The sequence below is a fragment of the Phytophthora ramorum genome (genome assembly GCF_020800215.1).
Source record: "Phytophthora ramorum isolate Pr-102 chromosome Unknown Phyram_PR-102_s0006, whole genome shotgun sequence".
NCBI classification, from domain to species: Eukaryota; Oomycota; class Peronosporomycetes; order Peronosporales; family Peronosporaceae; genus Phytophthora; species Phytophthora ramorum.
Window position 1 is genome coordinate 147,479 of NW_027150652.1, and position 18,549 is coordinate 166,027.

General features: G+C 49.5%; 4 protein-coding genes across 4 annotated transcripts; 1 reads left to right on the plus strand and 3 right to left on the minus strand.

Annotated features, from left to right (window-relative positions):
- Positions 1 to 62: 62 nt before the first annotated feature.
- On the minus strand, positions 63 to 770 carry KRP23_6870 (uncharacterized protein; the record flags this gene model as incomplete). Its single annotated transcript, XM_067892113.1, has 4 exons — positions 63 to 202; positions 256 to 345; positions 405 to 466; positions 532 to 770. 4 exons carry the CDS (start codon positions 768 to 770, stop codon positions 63 to 65), a joined length of 531 nt encoding a protein of 176 aa, XP_067744024.1.
- A 127-nt stretch (positions 771 to 897) lies between these two features.
- On the plus strand, positions 898 to 2,786 carry KRP23_6871 (Torsin-2A; the record flags this gene model as incomplete). The annotated part of the gene is made up of 9 exons (XM_067892114.1): positions 898 to 1,042; positions 1,113 to 1,233; positions 1,305 to 1,469; positions 1,547 to 1,612; positions 1,687 to 1,772; positions 1,849 to 1,928; positions 1,998 to 2,162; positions 2,241 to 2,354; positions 2,421 to 2,786. The coding sequence occupies 9 exons, from the start codon at positions 898 to 900 to the stop codon at positions 2,784 to 2,786; spliced, it is 1,308 nt and encodes a 435-aa protein (XP_067744025.1).
- Positions 2,787 to 15,252: 12,466 nt separating this feature from the next.
- On the minus strand, positions 15,253 to 15,825 carry KRP23_6872 (uncharacterized protein; the record flags this gene model as incomplete). Its single annotated transcript, XM_067895877.1, has 1 exon — positions 15,253 to 15,825. The coding sequence occupies one exon, from the start codon at positions 15,823 to 15,825 to the stop codon at positions 15,253 to 15,255; it is 573 nt and encodes a 190-aa protein (XP_067744026.1).
- Positions 15,826 to 17,797: 1,972 nt separating this feature from the next.
- On the minus strand, positions 17,798 to 18,524 carry KRP23_6873 (uncharacterized protein; the record flags this gene model as incomplete). Its single annotated transcript, XM_067892115.1, has 5 exons — positions 17,798 to 17,866; positions 17,944 to 18,038; positions 18,125 to 18,226; positions 18,312 to 18,425; positions 18,497 to 18,524. 5 exons carry the CDS (start codon positions 18,522 to 18,524, stop codon positions 17,798 to 17,800), a joined length of 408 nt encoding a protein of 135 aa, XP_067744027.1.
- Between the last annotated feature and the right edge of the window lie 25 nt (positions 18,525 to 18,549).

The following is an 18,549-nucleotide window of genomic DNA, read 5'->3' on the forward strand; positions in this document are numbered from 1 at the left end:
GTTGGGCTCGAAAGCCGTGTGTGGTTATTCTCTGCTTGCAGCACGCGCACGATGCAGTTCAGTCAATGCTCAGCGCTGAACATCGCACGCACAACAGCTTCCGTGTCGACTTGGAGCTGAGACGAATCCTCGTAGTCGCGGATCTCGGCTTGAATCGATTCCAGTGACGCCTCTCGGACAGCTCGCAAAGCAGCTTCAGCTCCTGCACAGCATCGATGAGCAACGCAGAGAGGATCTTCATCATTTGTCACGTACCAGCCACGACTGCGGCATCCGGACTCCGGACCGAAGTGCGATTAGACTCCGCCGTCGACAACATGGCCTCTCCAACATGAATGACCTCCACTACCAGTCACCCAAAGGTCAGCACCATCCTACTACCGTCATAATCCATTGGCAGTCACCTCCAAAGCCTCGCAAAGTCTCCGCACACTTGGCCGCATCTTCCTCGGACAGTAGTCGACACCTTCAATGGATGAGCTCTATATCCTAGACATCTAATTATTTTACAATATTATAGTCGCCACTTACGTGAAGCTGCGCTTGCCGTTGCTGGAGTAGACGCGCAGCAGCTGCCTGCCCAGAACGCACTTGAGCGGCTGCTCGAACTTGCGCTGGAAGTAGCGTCCAAGCCGAGGGTACACGAGCTGCACGCTCTGGTTGGCGGCGCCCAGCACCAACTCCCCGTGTCGCTTGGAGCGCCGCAGTCTGCGCTTGTCGTCCGTCATCACGAGCTGTGCGTGGAAGCGAGAGCTGGCAGCACCGGGCATCACTTCAACGTGCTCAATAGCAGGTAGGTGTTGTAATAATACATGTTGTACAACCAACACGTTTAAATGTTTAAACTCCGACGTCGAACAAATCGTTTTTTTTGTCAGAGGTCAAGCCAAAGCGAAGATGTCCGCGACTGCTAGTGTCTGCCGGCGGCGTGTGGCGCTGCTGCTGTCGCTCATGGCTGCGTGTTTGTTGCCCAGTGTGTGCGCGTTCGCAATGCGATGGGAGGACTACTGGGAAGCGGCCATGTACCACACGGGGCTGGGCTGTACGTCGAATGTATCCAAGAGGTTTGTCTAACGTAGCTTCTCACTCTCCCCGCTACCGTTTGCTAGCAGATCAGTGCACGTTCGCGGACAAGCCGTCACAGGCGGTTCGAAACCATTTGATGGAGAACTTGAAGGGCCAGGAACGGGCTGTGGAGTCCGTGGTGGGGGCCATCGAGGCCTGGGAATTCTCGTACGGAAAGCGCGTGTGAGGTGGAGAATGAGAATTCTGTTGACTGTTATTTGCTGCGTTCTTCGTGTTAGACGGACGTCCACAAAGGATCGCGCGCCGCTAGTGCTGGCAATTACGGGCCCGACCGGCACAGGCAAGACGGAGATGTCCAACTTGATCGCGGAAGCGCTGTTCAAACGCAAGAAAAAGCTGCCAAATAGCGAGAAGAGAGTGCCGTCGGGGCTCCTCATGTTCCGGTGAGTTTGGGTTTGTGGAGAACTGGTGGGGTTCAGGTACTGACGGACTTTACTTTTGTGGTGCTGTGCCATGGCAGCGGAGAAGACTTTAGCGACAACTTCACGAACCCCATTTCGGAGTATCACACTCAGATCAAGACGAGGTAGGTTTCAGTGATCTTGTGTATGATATGCCTAGATAGTGTAGCTTGCGCTTGCTGACGTGGTTCGGTTGCAGACTAGCGGAACACTTGCACCACTGCTCAGGGAAGGCAGTCGTGGTGATCGACGAAGTGCAGAAGGTGATCCCGCATACCCTTGATGGTACGGACATCATGCAGCTAGCTTCTTGGGTTGATATCTTTTTAGAACTAATTTTGTGTGGTTGATGTTCGCGCAGTTTTGATGGAGGCTGTGAGCGAGAGTTCTCAATTCTCCTACTACAAGCACGGAGTGACCAAGAACATCGACACTGCCAACGTACGTCAATCTCTGAACGGGCCTGAAAGCGGAGAAATATTGGATTGCTTACGTATAGTGCACATGCAGGTGATTTTCGTGCTAGTGTCCGACATTGGCGTTGCGGACATGGAGCAGGTCATGATCCAGTACGAGACTCGCGAAGAAATCCCTACCGTTCAACTTGAGAGAGTCGTGAAGGCAGCTCTCGATGACCAGTGGAAGCGACTAGACTTTGGTAAAATGATCGATCAGGTGCGTGGATACTGCAACAAGGCAACTGAGTCGAGTCTTCCACGTTAACCATTTTGTGTGTTGCTTTGCGGTGTTCAGGTCATCCCGTTTCTGCCCTTCGAGCATCAGCACATTGTGGAGATCATTTCCCTCAAGTTGAGGCAGCTGGACGAAAACTACCGCGGCAAGTACTGGCACCGCCTGTGGATTGAGGTGCGTCATCGACTTTGCAAACGTAGATGCGTAGCTTCCGTTGCTGACTGTGTGTCTCTCTCGCAGGAAAACATCGCCGACTACATGTCCCGCCTGGACTCGGTGCACTACAAGGTCCGCTCCGCCGTGATCAACGGCAAGGTCAAGTCCAGCAAGGTGTTCGCCAAGTACGGCGCTCGAGACGTGGAGACGGGCCCCATCCAGCTGCTCAAGTCGAAGCTGCTGCGCTATCTGCGCCCCTTCAACCCGGACGCCGAGATACGGATATCGCAGGACGCAGACTCGAGGGAAATCTCCATCGTGTCCTGCGCGCAGGATGGCGCCAATAGCAAGGCGACCAAGCACAAGACCAGTCCCCAAGATGACGAGGACTCGGACGACGCGTTCACTACCGTGGCGTGCGTTACCAAGTGGTCCGGTCGGTTCGAGTAGCTTTTTCGTCCAATGCATTCGCCACCTAGCCCTCACTTGCCGAAGGTATTTGTTTTACCATGCATTGCCGCGAGTCACCCCATGTATATATCTCGGAGGAATCGGGCGCAGGTTTCTCTGACCCCGCAGTCATCAACTGGCCGCGCGTTAAACCGCGAGAATGAGCTGGGCGCGACCAATCGTGCTGAACGTGAACGCCGAGCTCTTCGGCTGTGACTTGCTGGACGCGGCTAGCGCCAGCGATTTCTGCCCCCAAGAACTACCAGCTTGGTGGTTTCTATGGTACTTGTGGCAAGGAATTCGACTCGGTGGGTATGCTCTGGACGAGCCTTACGCCGGTGTAAGTTCGGGAGAAAATGCATCTGCCGGTTCCCCAGCCCCTTGCCCTGGCCGATCACTGCAGTCTCACAGAGAACATGCGTTGGCGGATGAAAGTACGACCTGCCCTTCTACTGCAAAGTGTAACACGAATCGATCTTGTGTTGAGCATCTCCATGTTGAAGTGAGGTCTCTGCGCCGTCGAGCAAATTGATGAGCTTCTGAGCTGCAGCTTCGTCGCGAGAAAACCAGTAGTCTACAGCTGTAGTTTGTAGTCTACTACACAGTATGTCCTGCTCCATGCGGCCAAATACTCGACGGTCGACCCCCATTATCCTTGCGATGTCCTTGAGCGATAGGGTTTCCGTGACGCAAAGACCTCGTGCCAGCATTTCCACCACGAAGTCCACCGACAGGGTTTACCGGGCTTGGACTCGTCTTGATTGGGCTTGGCGTGGACGATGGCGTCGATCGTACTGCGGGCGTGTCCCGTGCTTCGATGCAGCTGGGCAATTCTCTCCCCATTCTGGTATCGCATGCGAATCTGGGACTTCTCTGCTGGAGTTAGTCGCGAACGGCGTTTCTCGGGCAGCGGACTTCGCGTTCTGTAGGCATTCGGCATGACGCGTCGCGAAGCAGTGTACATCCGAACGGTGGCGAGAGCGATGTTTTCCGGTACACCCGGGACTGGCCGAGGGGACTCCGTTGCGAGCGCGGTGAAGTACTGGGTGAGGAGTAGCGTAATCCTCAAAATCTTGACTGTGCCCTGGCATGCACCAGTGCAACATGGTATGCATTGGTGGAGTCCATCCAACTTCAGAAGGCGAGTGCAGTTAGCGTTTTGCCTCCTCCGTCTCAGCTTTCCAACCAGGACTCGCGACCTGCGTGAAATACGTTGACCCCGTTTTTCAGATCATTTTTTTTAGGCTGATGATGGTATCGTCAGGTAACGTCCATGTGGGGGGGGGGTTAAGAGGTCCTCTATTTGTGTTTAGCTAAGAAACTATAGAGTCCTGGTATCGCTGGAGGCTTTGCCTTATTGATAATCCTTTCTGTGGCTCAGTGTCGCTGCTGGTTTTCAACAGCTCGTCTTGGATTCGGATCCGAATCGTTGCAGGTACGCTGTCGTGGCAGAGCACCTCTTTCGTATATTTTGCCAATTGGTGCGACTTGAGTAATGCTGCAACCGCTTTTTGTAGTGTCTTGTGTGTTGTTTTCCAAACAGTTGATGCCGTATCCGCCACGATGGCTCCGATGCTCTGGTTCACTCTTGCCGCCTTTATGTCTACTTGTGACCCTTGTACAATGAGTCTTACTGTAGACAAGAGAGTCTCTTGCTTTAGCTGTCGGGTTGCTCTTAATATCATCCGTGTTGTCACTATAACTCCTGCTAATTCGTGCTCAGTTTGAAAAAAGCCCACCCACTCCACCCGTGGTGGACTTTGTCCCAATAAAACCCAAACCCCTCGCTTTCCCAGTGCATCTGCTCGTTTCACGGAGTGAAATAGGACATGCCACTCATGCAGTGCTATCGGCCAACTCACAGGTGTCAGCGCCGTGAACACAGCATAACATTGAGCGACGCGAAAACCTAATGCTTGGGTTGGGGTGTGAGATGTCATTCCCCGAATCACTCCTTGGGTCTGGAAATCAGCCGATTTCCACAACATCCGCCTTGCTTCCTGTGTTGTGATTTGTTCGCTGTCAAATATCTCTCGGTTACGGATTAACCATAGCGTGCATTGAGTGCACGTTGCCCATATGAGCCATATAACTTGCATTGCCGCTTCACTCTCTTCTCCCCAGTCTGGTATGCTCTGCATTGCTTCTGCGAGGAAGTTTGGCGAAGTAGGCGGCGCTTTTCGAGCTGCAAGGTGTGGGAGTAGAGCAGATAGTTCGGCCCTGTGCAGATAATGTCCTACCCATTGGGGGAGCCATTCTTGCCACACATCCTGTGCTCGAGTGCAGTCCCATAGTATATGTTCGATAGTTTCAGGAGTGGTTGAACATTTTTGATGTGAACATTTTCGATTTGACGGCCAGCCTGAATGATACAAGTTCAATGATTGTGTACATACCCGATAAATCGTCCACCTTTGAAAGTCTGTTAGGATCCCGTCTTGGTGCCATATTTGCTTAGGCTGCTGTGATTGCACTGCTCGTGCCCATACATGCGTCTTGGCTCCAGTTGTCATTTTGTCAAGTACTCGTTGAATTGAAAATTTAGGTTGTCGTCTCAGGCGTTTGGATCGGGCTTTTCGGATTGTTCTGCGGAGCCCGTCGGCCTTCGTTGATGCTGGTGCCACCCAAGGTGTTGGGTGCAGATGAGGTGTGGTCTCAAATGCTAGTCCTGATACTCGTTGTTTCAATTCTAGCGCTTGTACATCCTTGTCAAAACTGTCATCCAGATCTCGATAGACGATCGACCAAGTCCAACCGTTGGGATTCTGCGCAAGACATAACACTGTTGATTGTGGATCTTCCTCTACTGTTGCAATTACGGTGCCATCGGATTGTGCACGCCAGATATACTTTTTTGTGAGTGAGGGAAATTGCCTTGGGTGAATAGGAGTCAGCTCTGATGTCCAAACCTCGGATGGCACGCAGGCAAATATGCTAGCGCACCATCGCCTAAGCTGACGGTAGTGCCTGATTGTGAAAGCCCGTGTTCCTCTCGGTGGAGTCAACACATAAACCCCAGGCGATTCCTCTTGAACTCTGATTTTAATCAACGAACATGGTTGAAAAAGGGGGAAATCTTGCGGGCGTAAAGGTTTTCCTTTGTCATCTACAATACAGGCGTTATTACTCCATTTACTGGTCCTCCAATAGTCTGTATTCATCGTCATATCTGGCCGATCATTATCTCGATTTAATACACATTTAAGCGTGTCTCCTCGAATCCAGAAGCAAATAATTGATTCTCGTAGTTCCTCCACTTGTAATGCAAGATCCAAACGGTCATCTATAAAATTAAATTGGATTGTTTGGTCTGCCCATAAGTCAAGACGTCCAAGGGCTTGAACCGTTGGTAGTGTTCCCCATCTTCTTTTCCGACGGCCTTGTTGCGCCTGGGACTTGGATGTGGGATTAAACGCACAACAATCTCTCGATGCATCTAGAGTTGGATGCGCGAGGGAATGCCAAGCTGTCTGGTAATTGTCGGGTGTACTCTGTATCCAATGCTCTGCTTGGTTTATCCGCGTGACTTGCAATGCTTGTTCAATGTTTTGGAGTCCCAACCCGCCTTGCTCTTCCGAAGCAAAAATCAGGCCTGGTGCAAGTTTATGCCTAGCCTTAATCTCTGCAGTTGTACCTTTCCATATAAAGCGTTTCTGGAGCTGCTCCAATCGCCGTAATGTATTTCTCGAAATCGGGATGTGCTGACCTGTAAACAGTATCGCTGGTAGCACCACCGTATTAAATAAAATGACTCTCTGTTTGACCGAATTCGCTACTTGCGTTGCAACCTGGAGGCGTTTTTTCACGTTGAGAATGCGTATTTCCCAATTCAACGAATCCGTATCATGAACTCCAAAGTGGTAGCCTAGTATCCGAGTTGTTTCTCCCTTCGCCAGCACGGGATATCCATGACACCTTGTTTGGGTCCATGCTTCGTTTAAGGGTATGAGTATACTCTTTTTTGGTTGTACTTTTAATCCCGAGAGCTCCCCAAATATCTGGAGAATGTCATTAAGTGGCTCAATTTGTCGTGTAGCTGATAGAAATACTGTGCAGTCATCTACGAAACCATTGAAGACGTGCTTACGCCCATGGGAGCCAGGGATTTCCAGTCCTGTTATATCCGGATGCGCTGTGATCGCTCGTCCTAGAAAATCAATTGCTATGATAAACAGGAGCGGTGCCAGAGGGCAACCTTGTCGGATTCCAGACTTCACTTCCCATTTAGTCGATTCTTCTCCATTCACCAGATAACTTGCAGTGGTTCCAGTGTGCAAACTATATAGAACATCCAAAAATCCTTGAGGAAATCCAAATTCGTCTAATGCGGTCAGCATAAAGTTCCGATCCAGTGTGTCGTACGCTTTGCGCTCGTCCAGACCAAGAAGAGCTGGGGAATCAGCCCAATCCCGCTCCGGATCGTTGATAACTGTTCGAAGTAAGGCTTGAACCATCGTCACACTTTTAGTCATTAGGCGTCCCCGAACGAAACCTTGCTGATCCGGACTGATGATCCTCGGCAAGAATCGATGTATTCGCTCTGCGTAAACTCGTCCTAAAATTTTGTAAGCTGTGTTAAGCAACGAAATCGGTCGGTAGTCCATTGCATTACTCGAATCGCCCTTTTTCCGTAATGGAACCACGACAGCATCTAAAAAAGACTTCGGAACTGCAGCACCTTTCTGAATTGCTTGAAAAACAAGCGTAAGGCAATCTACCATACTGTCTTTAAAATCCTTGTAGAAATCATGCGATAGTCCTGTAGTGCCCCCTGACTTATCCCGCGGGAGTTGGTCAATGGCACGCAGTACTTCGGTCTCTGTTATGCGTTTTACAAGATCATCCTTCTCTGTTTTGCTTAGTTTGTGTGATTCGGGTACGCTTTGAAATTTGCAAAGGTCTGCCCGCATCGTTGATGGGTCTACGGAGGAATGGGATCCACCCAAGATATCATTCCATTCACTTGCCATTTTTTCTGCTAGTGGCATTGCTTCTGGGTAAAAATGCCCCGGAGATGGCTGAATATTAGATATGGTTTGATCGCGTTGCCAATCTGCGTGCCGCTTGTAAAATTTCTTTAAATTGCTCGTTGTTGGTTGTAGTGCTCGTCCAAATGTACGTTGGCCGTGTCGAACAAGACAGTTTCTAGCAATACTTTGTAAGTCATCTCGTGTTTCCGCGTGGCGACGAAGGCTAGCACGAACACGACTGTAATAAGCTGTCGTACGCTTTTTATCCATTTTCGCCACCTCTCGAAGCATGTTTGACATTTGAAGCGCAAACGTATCCCATGCTCGGGCTGGACAGCTTTGTTGTAAGAATGTGGCCTTTAGGTTTTGTAGACGCTTGGATATTTGTTTGCGAAGCCAATCCGGGGAAGCAGTGGGAATGGGATATCTCGCTTTTGTCGATCGATTTTTATTAGATTTTTGTAGTGTTAACCACACTCTGACTTCTTGGTGGTCCGATTTGCTGGCTGGTAGTCGTGCCTCCACCCACTGCACCATTCCGGCCAAGTCTACACTCAAATAAAATCGGTCCAGACGGCTTGCAGATCGGTTTCTCCAAAAACTGTAATGTGTTAAAGGGTCAGGGGTATTATCGTCATCTGCATGTGTTGTGAGCAGCACTGCGTCAAGGAGATCAAGGTGATCTACTAGCTGACTGAGTTCTACACTTTCACTCGACTTCGTACTTGGCCGAGCATCCGTAAGACGATCTAGCGCAGGCTGAAGCACTGCATTAAAGTCCCCACCGAGAATCAATGACTTTGCCTTTGATGCCCAGCCGTGAAGTCCCGTGAAAAAACTGCGCTGACTTTTTGTGTCATTTGGTGCGTAAATGTTCATGAGTGTCCATCCGTGATAACTTACTGCTATTTGTCTGCTTGTCCAACTCTGTTCCCTCCATGGAATAATTTGTTCTGCCACGCGTGGTTGAATGAGAATCCCCACTCCTCCCGAGACTTCACTCGTCATAGTCCAATAGCTCAGAGGGTGTCGAGAATTCGTGATTCCCCAAACTCGATTCCATAGTGTCTTTATCTCTTCAATTTCCTCCCTCGTTTTAATATGCGTATCTTGTACAAAAATAATATCTGCCGGTGAGTTGTTTGTACATTGTTTCCACCCGCGCAGCCAACCTGCCCGGCGTTCCTGTTTAAAGCCCTGTAAATTTTGTGTGATGATTTGTATCTCGATTCGTTGTCGTTTACCTTTTCTGCTGACTGATTCAGATGCACAAAACAGATCTGCAACTTGTTGCAACTCTGTGTATAAGTCTGAACCAGATGAAGATATTGTATCTATCATACTAAGATCTTTATTCCTCCATCCCTTCCGGTGGAGAAACTTGCAATTGCTGCACCGCCAGAAGAGACTCTAAGGCAGCCCAGTCTCCATCAGAATCATTGCCGTAGTAGGCTCGCTGTACCGTAGCATTATTTTGTAGTGTCCGTAGAAATTGATCCAATATCTCCGCCAGTGACTTGATAGGGGGTTCGGTTTGGTCATTCATTGAAGCTAGTTCCGGAGCATACGCATACGCTGCAAGGATCTGTCTAGCCAATTTTTCTGCTTTACTTTTTCGACAGGCTTGTAGCAGCGGTACTTTGTCTGGTTTTAGTTTGTTTAGGCTACTCCACAGATCCTTTGAGTGAATATAGCCATCATCCTCCATCCCAGCTCGTTGATCCCGAATAAACGAGATCCATGACTCCAGTGAGTTAACAGCTACTTCATCAAAAACTATCCCAGTGTCTTTTGCTTTGGCAACTTCTGACTGAAGATCAATTAGCCCGATAAGAAGGCAATCGATTCGGAGCTGCCGTGTCCAGGTCATGATGGTATTCAGTGTCAGTGCTCTCAAGACATACTCTGGCGAGTCGATGCGTTGCAACCACATAAGCATCTCGTAAGGGTATGCCTGAACAGCATTTTCCCACTTCATTTTGTCAGCAGGTAATCGAGGGAACGGTAGATTGGACAAATCATTCCAGTCTACCTCCAAAGCGTTCCACTCTTCTCGTTTAATACTCTCACTGCGCCTTCCGTTTCCAGAAGTGAATCGAGCATGCTGGCTGTCTGGTGGATCAACTGGAACAGGAGCTACAGGAGATCGGTTTTTATCAGGACCATAACCAACCTCACCATTGTCTGGTGTCCACTCCGAGGTGTCCAGTGATATCATGTCAATGTCGTTTTCGTCCGGAGTGTCTATTCTGTCTATACCCTCGTGTAACAATCTGTTTTGCCACTCCTTGAGGGTATCTTTTGTTTCACCAAGCGCAGATGCTATTAGATCGACCTGTTCGTCATCTTCCCAGTCAGCATTAATGAGCATTTTTTGCTGTCCTGGAGATAGACCATGTGGTCCTGGTGTCGGGAACGCACGCAATTCTTTCTGACGTTCTTCACTGTGTAGTGTCACGTCGCATAAATCCTCTCGCTCCGGTTCCACTGAATTCGTTGCTTTTTCATCTGTGGGCATGTTCTTGACGACTACTTGCTTACTAACTGTACTGTTCACCTTTGCTTCTGAGTCTGTTTCAACAGATGACATTTCTACATCCTGATCATATGCGTTTTCCCAGACCTGAATCGGCGATGTTACCAGTTCCTCTAGCACATCATCCGATGGCGCTTCGCCTAATTTCAACCACGCATAATGTTGTGGCCCGTAAAATAACACTATCGGTCGCTTTCTGGACTCCTCGGACCCGTGACAGTCCTGCTGAAGAAGTGCCATCCAACTCTTGGCTTCCTTCCACGCATAGTTAAACTCTCCACTGGATTCTAGCGCATGGGTAGTAGTATTTTTATGAATCGGCTTGAACACCTGGAAACTAGGGTTTTCCAGACCCTCGTGTCCAACCACCACATATATTGGACGTTGCAGTAGCTTAGCTAACATCTTGAGTGTCCAATCATTCCCCCATAACGCTTGTGAAATAAAGGCCGTCCGGGCAGAGCTGGAAGTACACACATCCTCAATGTATTCCTTTAGGCTAGCCTCAGACTCGTTGACGGTAAGATTTCCTGCGTTTTCATCTTGCGCCTTCAAAATTAATTGGCGAATGGCATGCGGAAATTCTGCTTCAAAGCCTTGGAGTGCTGCAATTTGAATCCCCTTTTTCAATTTGACCGTCATATTCTCGATAGCAGATGTAGCTGTTGGCTCGTCAAATGTTTTGTTAAGCAGCGCCATTGCGACTGCGTAGAACTGACAATTGCCAGTTGCAGGTGTTTCAACCGGACTCAAACCACAACATTTGAGAACTGAAAATCCTGTCGCTAGATCAAGTTTGTCCATATCCATGGATTGAATGAGCATCGTGTCTCCCTTATCAAAGCGGGATTGGTTTCGGTGGGTCGCTTCGATGATCAGGCGATTCTGCTTCGTCAGCGCTGCGGATCTAGGAAGGAATATTTTTGCTGGTGGCGCCACTTTTTCTTCAATTTCATCTTCCTCGTCACTCATCGCCGTTTCCACTAGATCCACAACTTCTACCTTCGTTTGATTTATCTCCGTTCCCTTCATATTATCCGCACTGATCACCTCATTGTATCCTTCAGCTGCTGTCTTTCCCGGGCGAAACGTTTTGTTACGCGTAGGATATTTCCAGTCTGATGAACTTACTCGTGCTTCCGTCGGACGGCAACGTGCTGGGGTTTCTACGTCATCTGTTGTGCGCACTGGTTCCATTGTCTGATGGTGTTGCCTTGCGTGTTGGTCACTGGGATGGAAGCTTCTCATCGCCCCCCACATGTTTTCTAGCTCCTCAAAACTAGTCACTGTAGATTTTCGGCGCACGACATGGGCCAATTCCTGCGTTGAAACTGCGATACAGTTATGGCCTCTAGACCACGCATCTGGTTGGGCTCGGCATTGAACCACTGTATGGCCTGGAACTCCACAGTTGTAGCACGGTGGAGCAGGGTTCTTGCCCACGTGATGCACCAGTATCTTTGTACCCATCCAGTTAATGAATCTGACTTTTTCTAGGAACTTAGGACAAGCTGGTGAACGGAAGTAAATCTCCCAAACTCCAGTCTGAAACATTTGCCGTCCATACTTGGGCTCTTGAAAGGTTACATAGCTTCCGTTGAATTTCGATCTAATGAAAGCATCTAATGCTGCTTCATCCATGAATCGAGACACATTTAAAAGCTTCACTCTGTATCTCTCGTGGCGCTGCTCGTTTCGAATACCATCTGATCCAATCTGACGTCCCCACATTCGACTTCTTCTTTGCGCTGGAGTATCCAGGGGGTCTCCATCCATCGGACGTGGGTTGAGCAGCAGAAAGCGTCTGTTGCGGAAAGGAATCGATTTGAACACTTGCGACCATTTGTTTGATGACTCGCGTGTCCAGAAGAAGAGGTGTACTGAGTGTTGTTGAGGGTTGTAGCAAACTTGCTTAGTCTCTCCTAGCATTTCAGTCAATCGGTTCTGATCAAATCCAACTCGCTTGGCCCCTTGTAGAATGGCCCCCACCAGCCTGTCTCGAGTTTGAAAGTCTGGGTAGACAGGGAATTGTGCTGGCAATTGAATATACAATTCACCTTCCACTTGAATATAGATCGTGTTCTGGATAACTCGAAGTAAGTCGTTGTCACATGTGCGTTTAAGAAATTGCGGTAAGCCTTGAGCTAAAATGTTTCCTTCAAGCAAGCCTTGCGTTATCTTCCTCTCCAGTTCAGTCGGTTCCCGTAGCTTAGTTGGAAAATCATACTCCGCCATATATGCAGCTCGCATCTCTGCAATTTCCTCCGCTCTGTATACATCAGTCCGGAAACGAATGATGGTGTCGAATTCTTCCATTGGTTCATCTTCCTGCTCTTGATTCCCTTGAACCAGCGGATTCAATTCCCATGGATTCGTAGAAGTTGTAGGCCGAGCCTTCAGCGAGTTCACCCGTAGCTCGATCGTATCCATAAGGGATCGAGGCGAGTCATAGATCGATTTTGTCAGATCACGCAGTCTATTTTTCCACTGCTGACAGGTAGCTCCTTGTCCAAACACTTCAGCCCAGAAAAGTCGAAAAACACTATCCAGCTCACTCGATAACAAGATCGGAAGATGTTCCTTGTCTGCCGGTAATACTTGTTGTTCATGCAGTGCAAAGACCACATTAAACATCTCCTGCATTAATTGCCGATCTTGTGTAGTAAGTTGGCTCCAGTCCTTGGTTTTATTTCCCACATTAGTAAGAAATTGATCAAACAAAACTGGGAACGGCGCTCGGCGAGTAGAATTATCCGTTGTTTTGGTTTCATCATCCTCTGGTTGGTTTTCCTGTTCAACCTCTCTTGTCGGTTCATTCTGGGGCTCCGACGACACTGCCGTCTTAAATCCAGCTCCAGCGTAATTAGCCGATCCCTTTTTCACTTCGTCCTCGTCTGTATCATTGGGATCATCTCGAGTTGACCCTGATCGCACGAGCATACTGTCCTCTCCAGTTCGTGGTTCATTCACTCCACCTGATGCATGTGCACCTTGATTCGATGGCGTAGTAGATTGAGCCTCGTCGCGGACCTCAGTCCCCACCCGCGACGGGCTTGGATCCGGCGGATCAGCTTGGGCCCCCATTGATGCACTGCGGAAGTTCGGAGTGCTTCAAATATAAGGGCGTATAGTTTAAACAAGAGATATCTTTCTCGAGGGTCCTTTCGGTGGCCTCTTTGACTGTATCGCTCTGTGTGGGTCACTCCCAGTCCCCACGGTTTGTTCTCGACCCCCGGCTGCTGTGACGCTTCGGTGGCTGATTTGGAAGTGGGTAACGTCCATGTTTTTTCAAACGAAGCGAAAATAGGTTTCTTTTAAATGACGGAAGCAGAAGTCATATGGAATAAATTCTCGTTAAGAAACCTGTTCATGGCCATGTCTAAAACATGGACGATAAAAAAAATGGAGAGTGAGAGTGCGTGGATGTTGTCGGTTAAGCCTGTCCATTCAATCTGTCCAGCTATAAATGTCGAAGAAGTCAGCTAAACTATTAAAGAGTGACAGTATGACACGTACACTATAATAACGTTGATTGCTTGGCCTTTCAAAACATCTGCATGCACAAAACTTACTCAAACCCTGGGCAATACAGGTTCCGCACACATGGCCAATTTACACTACGATATATGTCTAAAATTCTGGTCAATACATAAACGCAAAGTGACGTTGACAGTGAAAATGTCCGTATTGCAATGCTCATGGATTAGACCTTAGATCTACTTGCTAGCATCCTCGTTCTTCTCCTTGTCGAAGTTCACAACTGCATGCAGAATCTGCCAGCGTCTGCGAGCAAGGCCTTCCTCTGTGTCGTCACTCCCCACGACTTTCCATCGCTTCCAGAAAAAGAGGCACACGAAGAGACCGCAATTGTTGCTATCCTTCTGCAACGGGTTGTGCACAGCGATGTGCGTGAACCCGGTCAGCGATCTTGCCACCATCTCCGATGCCAACTCCGACAGAAGCTTGTGGTGAGGACGGCTGTCCACGCTGTCGTAGCAACATGAGTGTTCCCTTCGTCATGTCTACTAGGATGCACGCCCAGTGACTTCGGTTCAAATTGATCGGCATGAAGACGAAGTCTTCAGAGGTCGTCTCGAGCGCGTTGAGCGTGGCTTGGGGAATGCGTTTACCTTTCTCTGGTGCCGGGTTGCTCTGCTGTGGAAGGAAAATCGTCTTGCTTTTCTTGTACTTGTGCGAAAGCGTTTCCAGAAAAGCATGAATGATGATGTCGTTGAACCATACGCCGGACCGCAGTAGATGTGCGCCCAGTGCACGTCGAAGCTAAATCCTGAAATGCTGTCTTCTGGCCAGGCGTTGGAGATCTCAGTTGCGATCGCTTGTGATCCTTCATCCGAGAAAGGGACGTATACCTCGCTAATGAGCCACGAGTAGCATTGCATTCCACGAGAACAGGTATTGGCCATGTTCCACAGGTATTTCATGGCCTCGAGTCTGTTCTTCGAAAGTCACCTGCCCCCTCGATGTGGACCGAGCACAATTCGGTGTCAGAATCGACACGGGTTGTTCCATCTACGAGAGAACAAAGATCCACCTCCGTCCCAACGTCCTGCATTTCAGTTTCCTTCTCCACTGCTGTAACCCCTCAAACGCGAAGCATTTTCACTGCGACTGTCCGCCGAAAATATATGTCGTTATCGTGTATTTCAGGGAAAGGGTTACCATATAAATCAGAGGATATTTCTTTATCGTGTATAGTGGATAGTCGCAACAAAACCCAACACCTAGCGATCAGCTCAGTCATTATCGTGTATTGTCCACAGTAATGTGTCCTCGACATACAGCCTAAGGCGTCAACACGTCCAATGACGCGCAGAAAACATGCCAAAGCCGCGCGCTTTTGCAAAAAAAAAATCGAAATGTAGAGATCAACAACACGTGGAATGAGATGCAGAAAACAGTATACTCAAAGTAAGATGTTCCGGCAAGACGAAACAGATGCTCAACTCGTCGGTGCAGCGACAGCTGGACGCGCGCGCTTCGGGTGGCTGGTGGAGCCTTCATTACTGGACTCTTCACTCGACTTGGACTCCTCGTTGTCAGCAGGCGTACGGGCCCTGATCTTCCTCTTCTTGCGGGATGGCGGAAGCAACGTACCATTACGCCAGTGTCTGTGCCAGATTTCGAAGCACGAGATTGACTCTCCGTTATGCGTGTGCTTGACCTTCGTACACAGGTACACACGCGAGGCTTTGGGCTTTTCGGAGGTCGTCTTGAGCTTGCATGTGCTGCAGTGGTGCGTTGTCTCACCTCCTTCTGACTCGTCAGTTCCTTTGAGCAAGGAGCATACTTTGCACGCACGTTGACGCCTCTTCCTCCCGGTTTTGCCGTTTCCAGGACGCCATTCGTCGACTTGCAGCGGGACATGGGCTCTTCTGGTAGATTGCGCTCTTCGCTTCGTCGGCGTACCTTGCCTGTTTCGCAATGCGTCCCAATCCGATTCCTGAAGCTGTGTCAACTCCAGGTGAAGCTGTTTGAGAAACTTGACGTGGGATAGCTTGTCCTTGTTGTCCATAGCTCGTCGTTTGTTGAATACAATGAAAGAATTCACGATGGCAAGATCGAGGAACCCCAGGAAGAGCGATTTATAGTACTTCTTGTACTTTAGCGCAAGCTGGGGCGAGTATCTGCAGGTATCGTGTACAATACAGCATAAACAGCCATACTAACATGTATATACAGGATAACAGAACTTACCGCTGTAGGCGGAGTTGATCGTGTACATCAACTCCGCCCACGTACGTTTGATAGTCCTTCAAGACCCTCGGACATACCACCTCCGCTTGTTGACCACTCTTCTCACGGCGAACAACCCTGTCTAGCGCGACACTTCCACCAGCGCACAGAAGATGAACTGGCCGGTTATCCCACCAGCAAACGGCTTTTATGCTGGGCACCAACCGGGACTCTGCAACCGTGAATGTACCGCGATGCACATCTGCAGGGCGCTTTTTCTTCTTGACGATGATATCCTTGCAGAAGCCGCGGCGGTTTATCATAACCGTGCCGATGCTGTAGAATCCGAGTGTTAGTAGCTGCATTGCAAGCGTCGGGGATGAATAAAACCTGTCTGTAACTTCCAGGCGCATGTCATGCGAGCCTGTCGGGCCGAACTCCTCTAGCAAGTTGCGAATAACAGCCGCCGGACCTGACTTGTAGTCCGTCGAAACTGCATCTCCATCGGTTTGCCGCTTCCCGCAATACACTTCGAACCTGTGCCATACAGGATAATGATGTCAGAAATGTGTCTGATACAGGATAAGAGAAATTTGCAACCAAAAAACAAAAATGAGCGTGCCTTCGGGCACGCTCACGATGTACCGCATACAATATGCTGTAGAAGAACAACACAACATGAACAATTTGGTTCCCCATTTATGAGGTTTGTCCTTCATGTAGACGCGCATTCGGTTGAACGAGGATCGAGACGGCAACATGGCCTCGTCAAACGCCATTACGGGAAGCGCGACGTATCCAGACTGGAAGCGCTGCTGAAGAGCGTCAATCACTGGTCGTAGCTTTCACGCGCGGTCCGAGGCAGCACGCGGATCGCTGTTGCTGCTGAAATGGAGGTTGCGGGAGACATGCGCGAACCGGTCACGTGTCATGTACTGACCAAACCGCCCACGTGGAATCGCCCCTTCATCTGTTGTTTTCCAATGATGCTCGAGTTTCTTCTTGTTTGGTGCAATCGCTCGTGCAACGAGAAGCCCGACAAATACACACAGCTCCCTCGCCGTTATATCCGGCGTCGTCAGTAGACTGTGTTTTATCTGCTCGCGTGAACTGCTCTTGAATCCAGGTCGCTTTTTCTCGCGCCGAAGTTGTTTTTCCAATTGCCCTTCCATCCTCTCATCCAGCATCTCCTCGAAGTAGGTGTTGCTTGCATCTGCTATCTCCTCCCATAGGCGTGGCTGGACGAAGAAAAAGAAGGCACCCGACGCAGTTAGGGCAGCCTCCAGTGCCCTTGGCGAAGGACCGTAGTCACCTTCGTACAGCCGTGGGTAATCTTCACGGACTGAAGATGACGGTCGAGCTTCGTATGGCTGGTCAAGGTAAGGGTATGGGCTGTATGATACAGGTTTAGACCAGCCATTCACCGCCATGTCCTTAAGGATATCAGCCCTTATAGTGCCGCTCGTAATCTGGGCAACACCGACAACCGCAGCTAGCAGCGCTGGGTCGAAGATTGGCTCTGGGAGTTCATCATCCTCCTCCTCTTCCTCCGGATAGCAAGGATCCTCAAAATCAGATGCGTCGTCTTCAAATGAGGCTCCATCATCGTTCGCTCCGTCGGAGTCTAATGCGGTATACTCGTCCGGATTCTCGGTACCCTCCAGAATGTTAGCATCGGCTACAGCATGACACATAAGCAATACAGGTTACGTGTGACTAACGTGTATCCTTATCGTGTACATACAGGCTGCACCAACCTGAACGATACTCTGCTATCCTGCTCGATCTTCGTTGTTGATTGTCGGATTGGTTTACATCTTCTTCTTCCGACGCATTCGCTTCACTGAATTCAGGGCCCAAGTTACGCTCGAGTGGCTCTGCTGAACCATGCATAGAGGTCCATGTTAGTGAATATTGCACAAAACAGCGTACTATTTGAGTTGGATCCTTCACTCACATCTTCTTGATCGCTCTCGGGTGCAGACACGTGAGGGGATTCTCGCCTCAAACTCGGTGAACGTCGACCACGATCGTACTCGCTGCCAATCCCTTCTGCAATACCACAGACACGATACCGAACAAAATACAGGATAAGTCACCAATGTAACAGGTACGATACAAGATAACACCACGCGTACCAGGTGAGCTGATAGCCACGCCTTCTAAGCGCTCAACAGTGATGTCGCAGGTGTCCTGCTGAACAGACTCTGTATTCGCCTGGCTCTTCTTGCTCTGTGCCCCTATCACACATACACGATATGCAGCAGAAGCCAGGATTAGTCGCCACTCTAACTTGTACACATACACGATAACAGCAGCGCATACCAGTTGGTTTGTCCGCCAAGCTATGGGAGCCTGCGTCGGTGAACTCCCGGTCATCTTGCTCGGCTGTCTGTGTCTGTTGCCTCCCAGTCGCCTGACTGTTGTTATTCAGCGCCTCTGCATCACACAGATACTCGTCAAAAACAAAATTCTTTTCACACGCAAGCTTACAGAGCAGAACGGCTTACCCAGGTTGATGCGGTCCAAATATCGCATAAGTTCTTCCTCGCCGACGAAAACA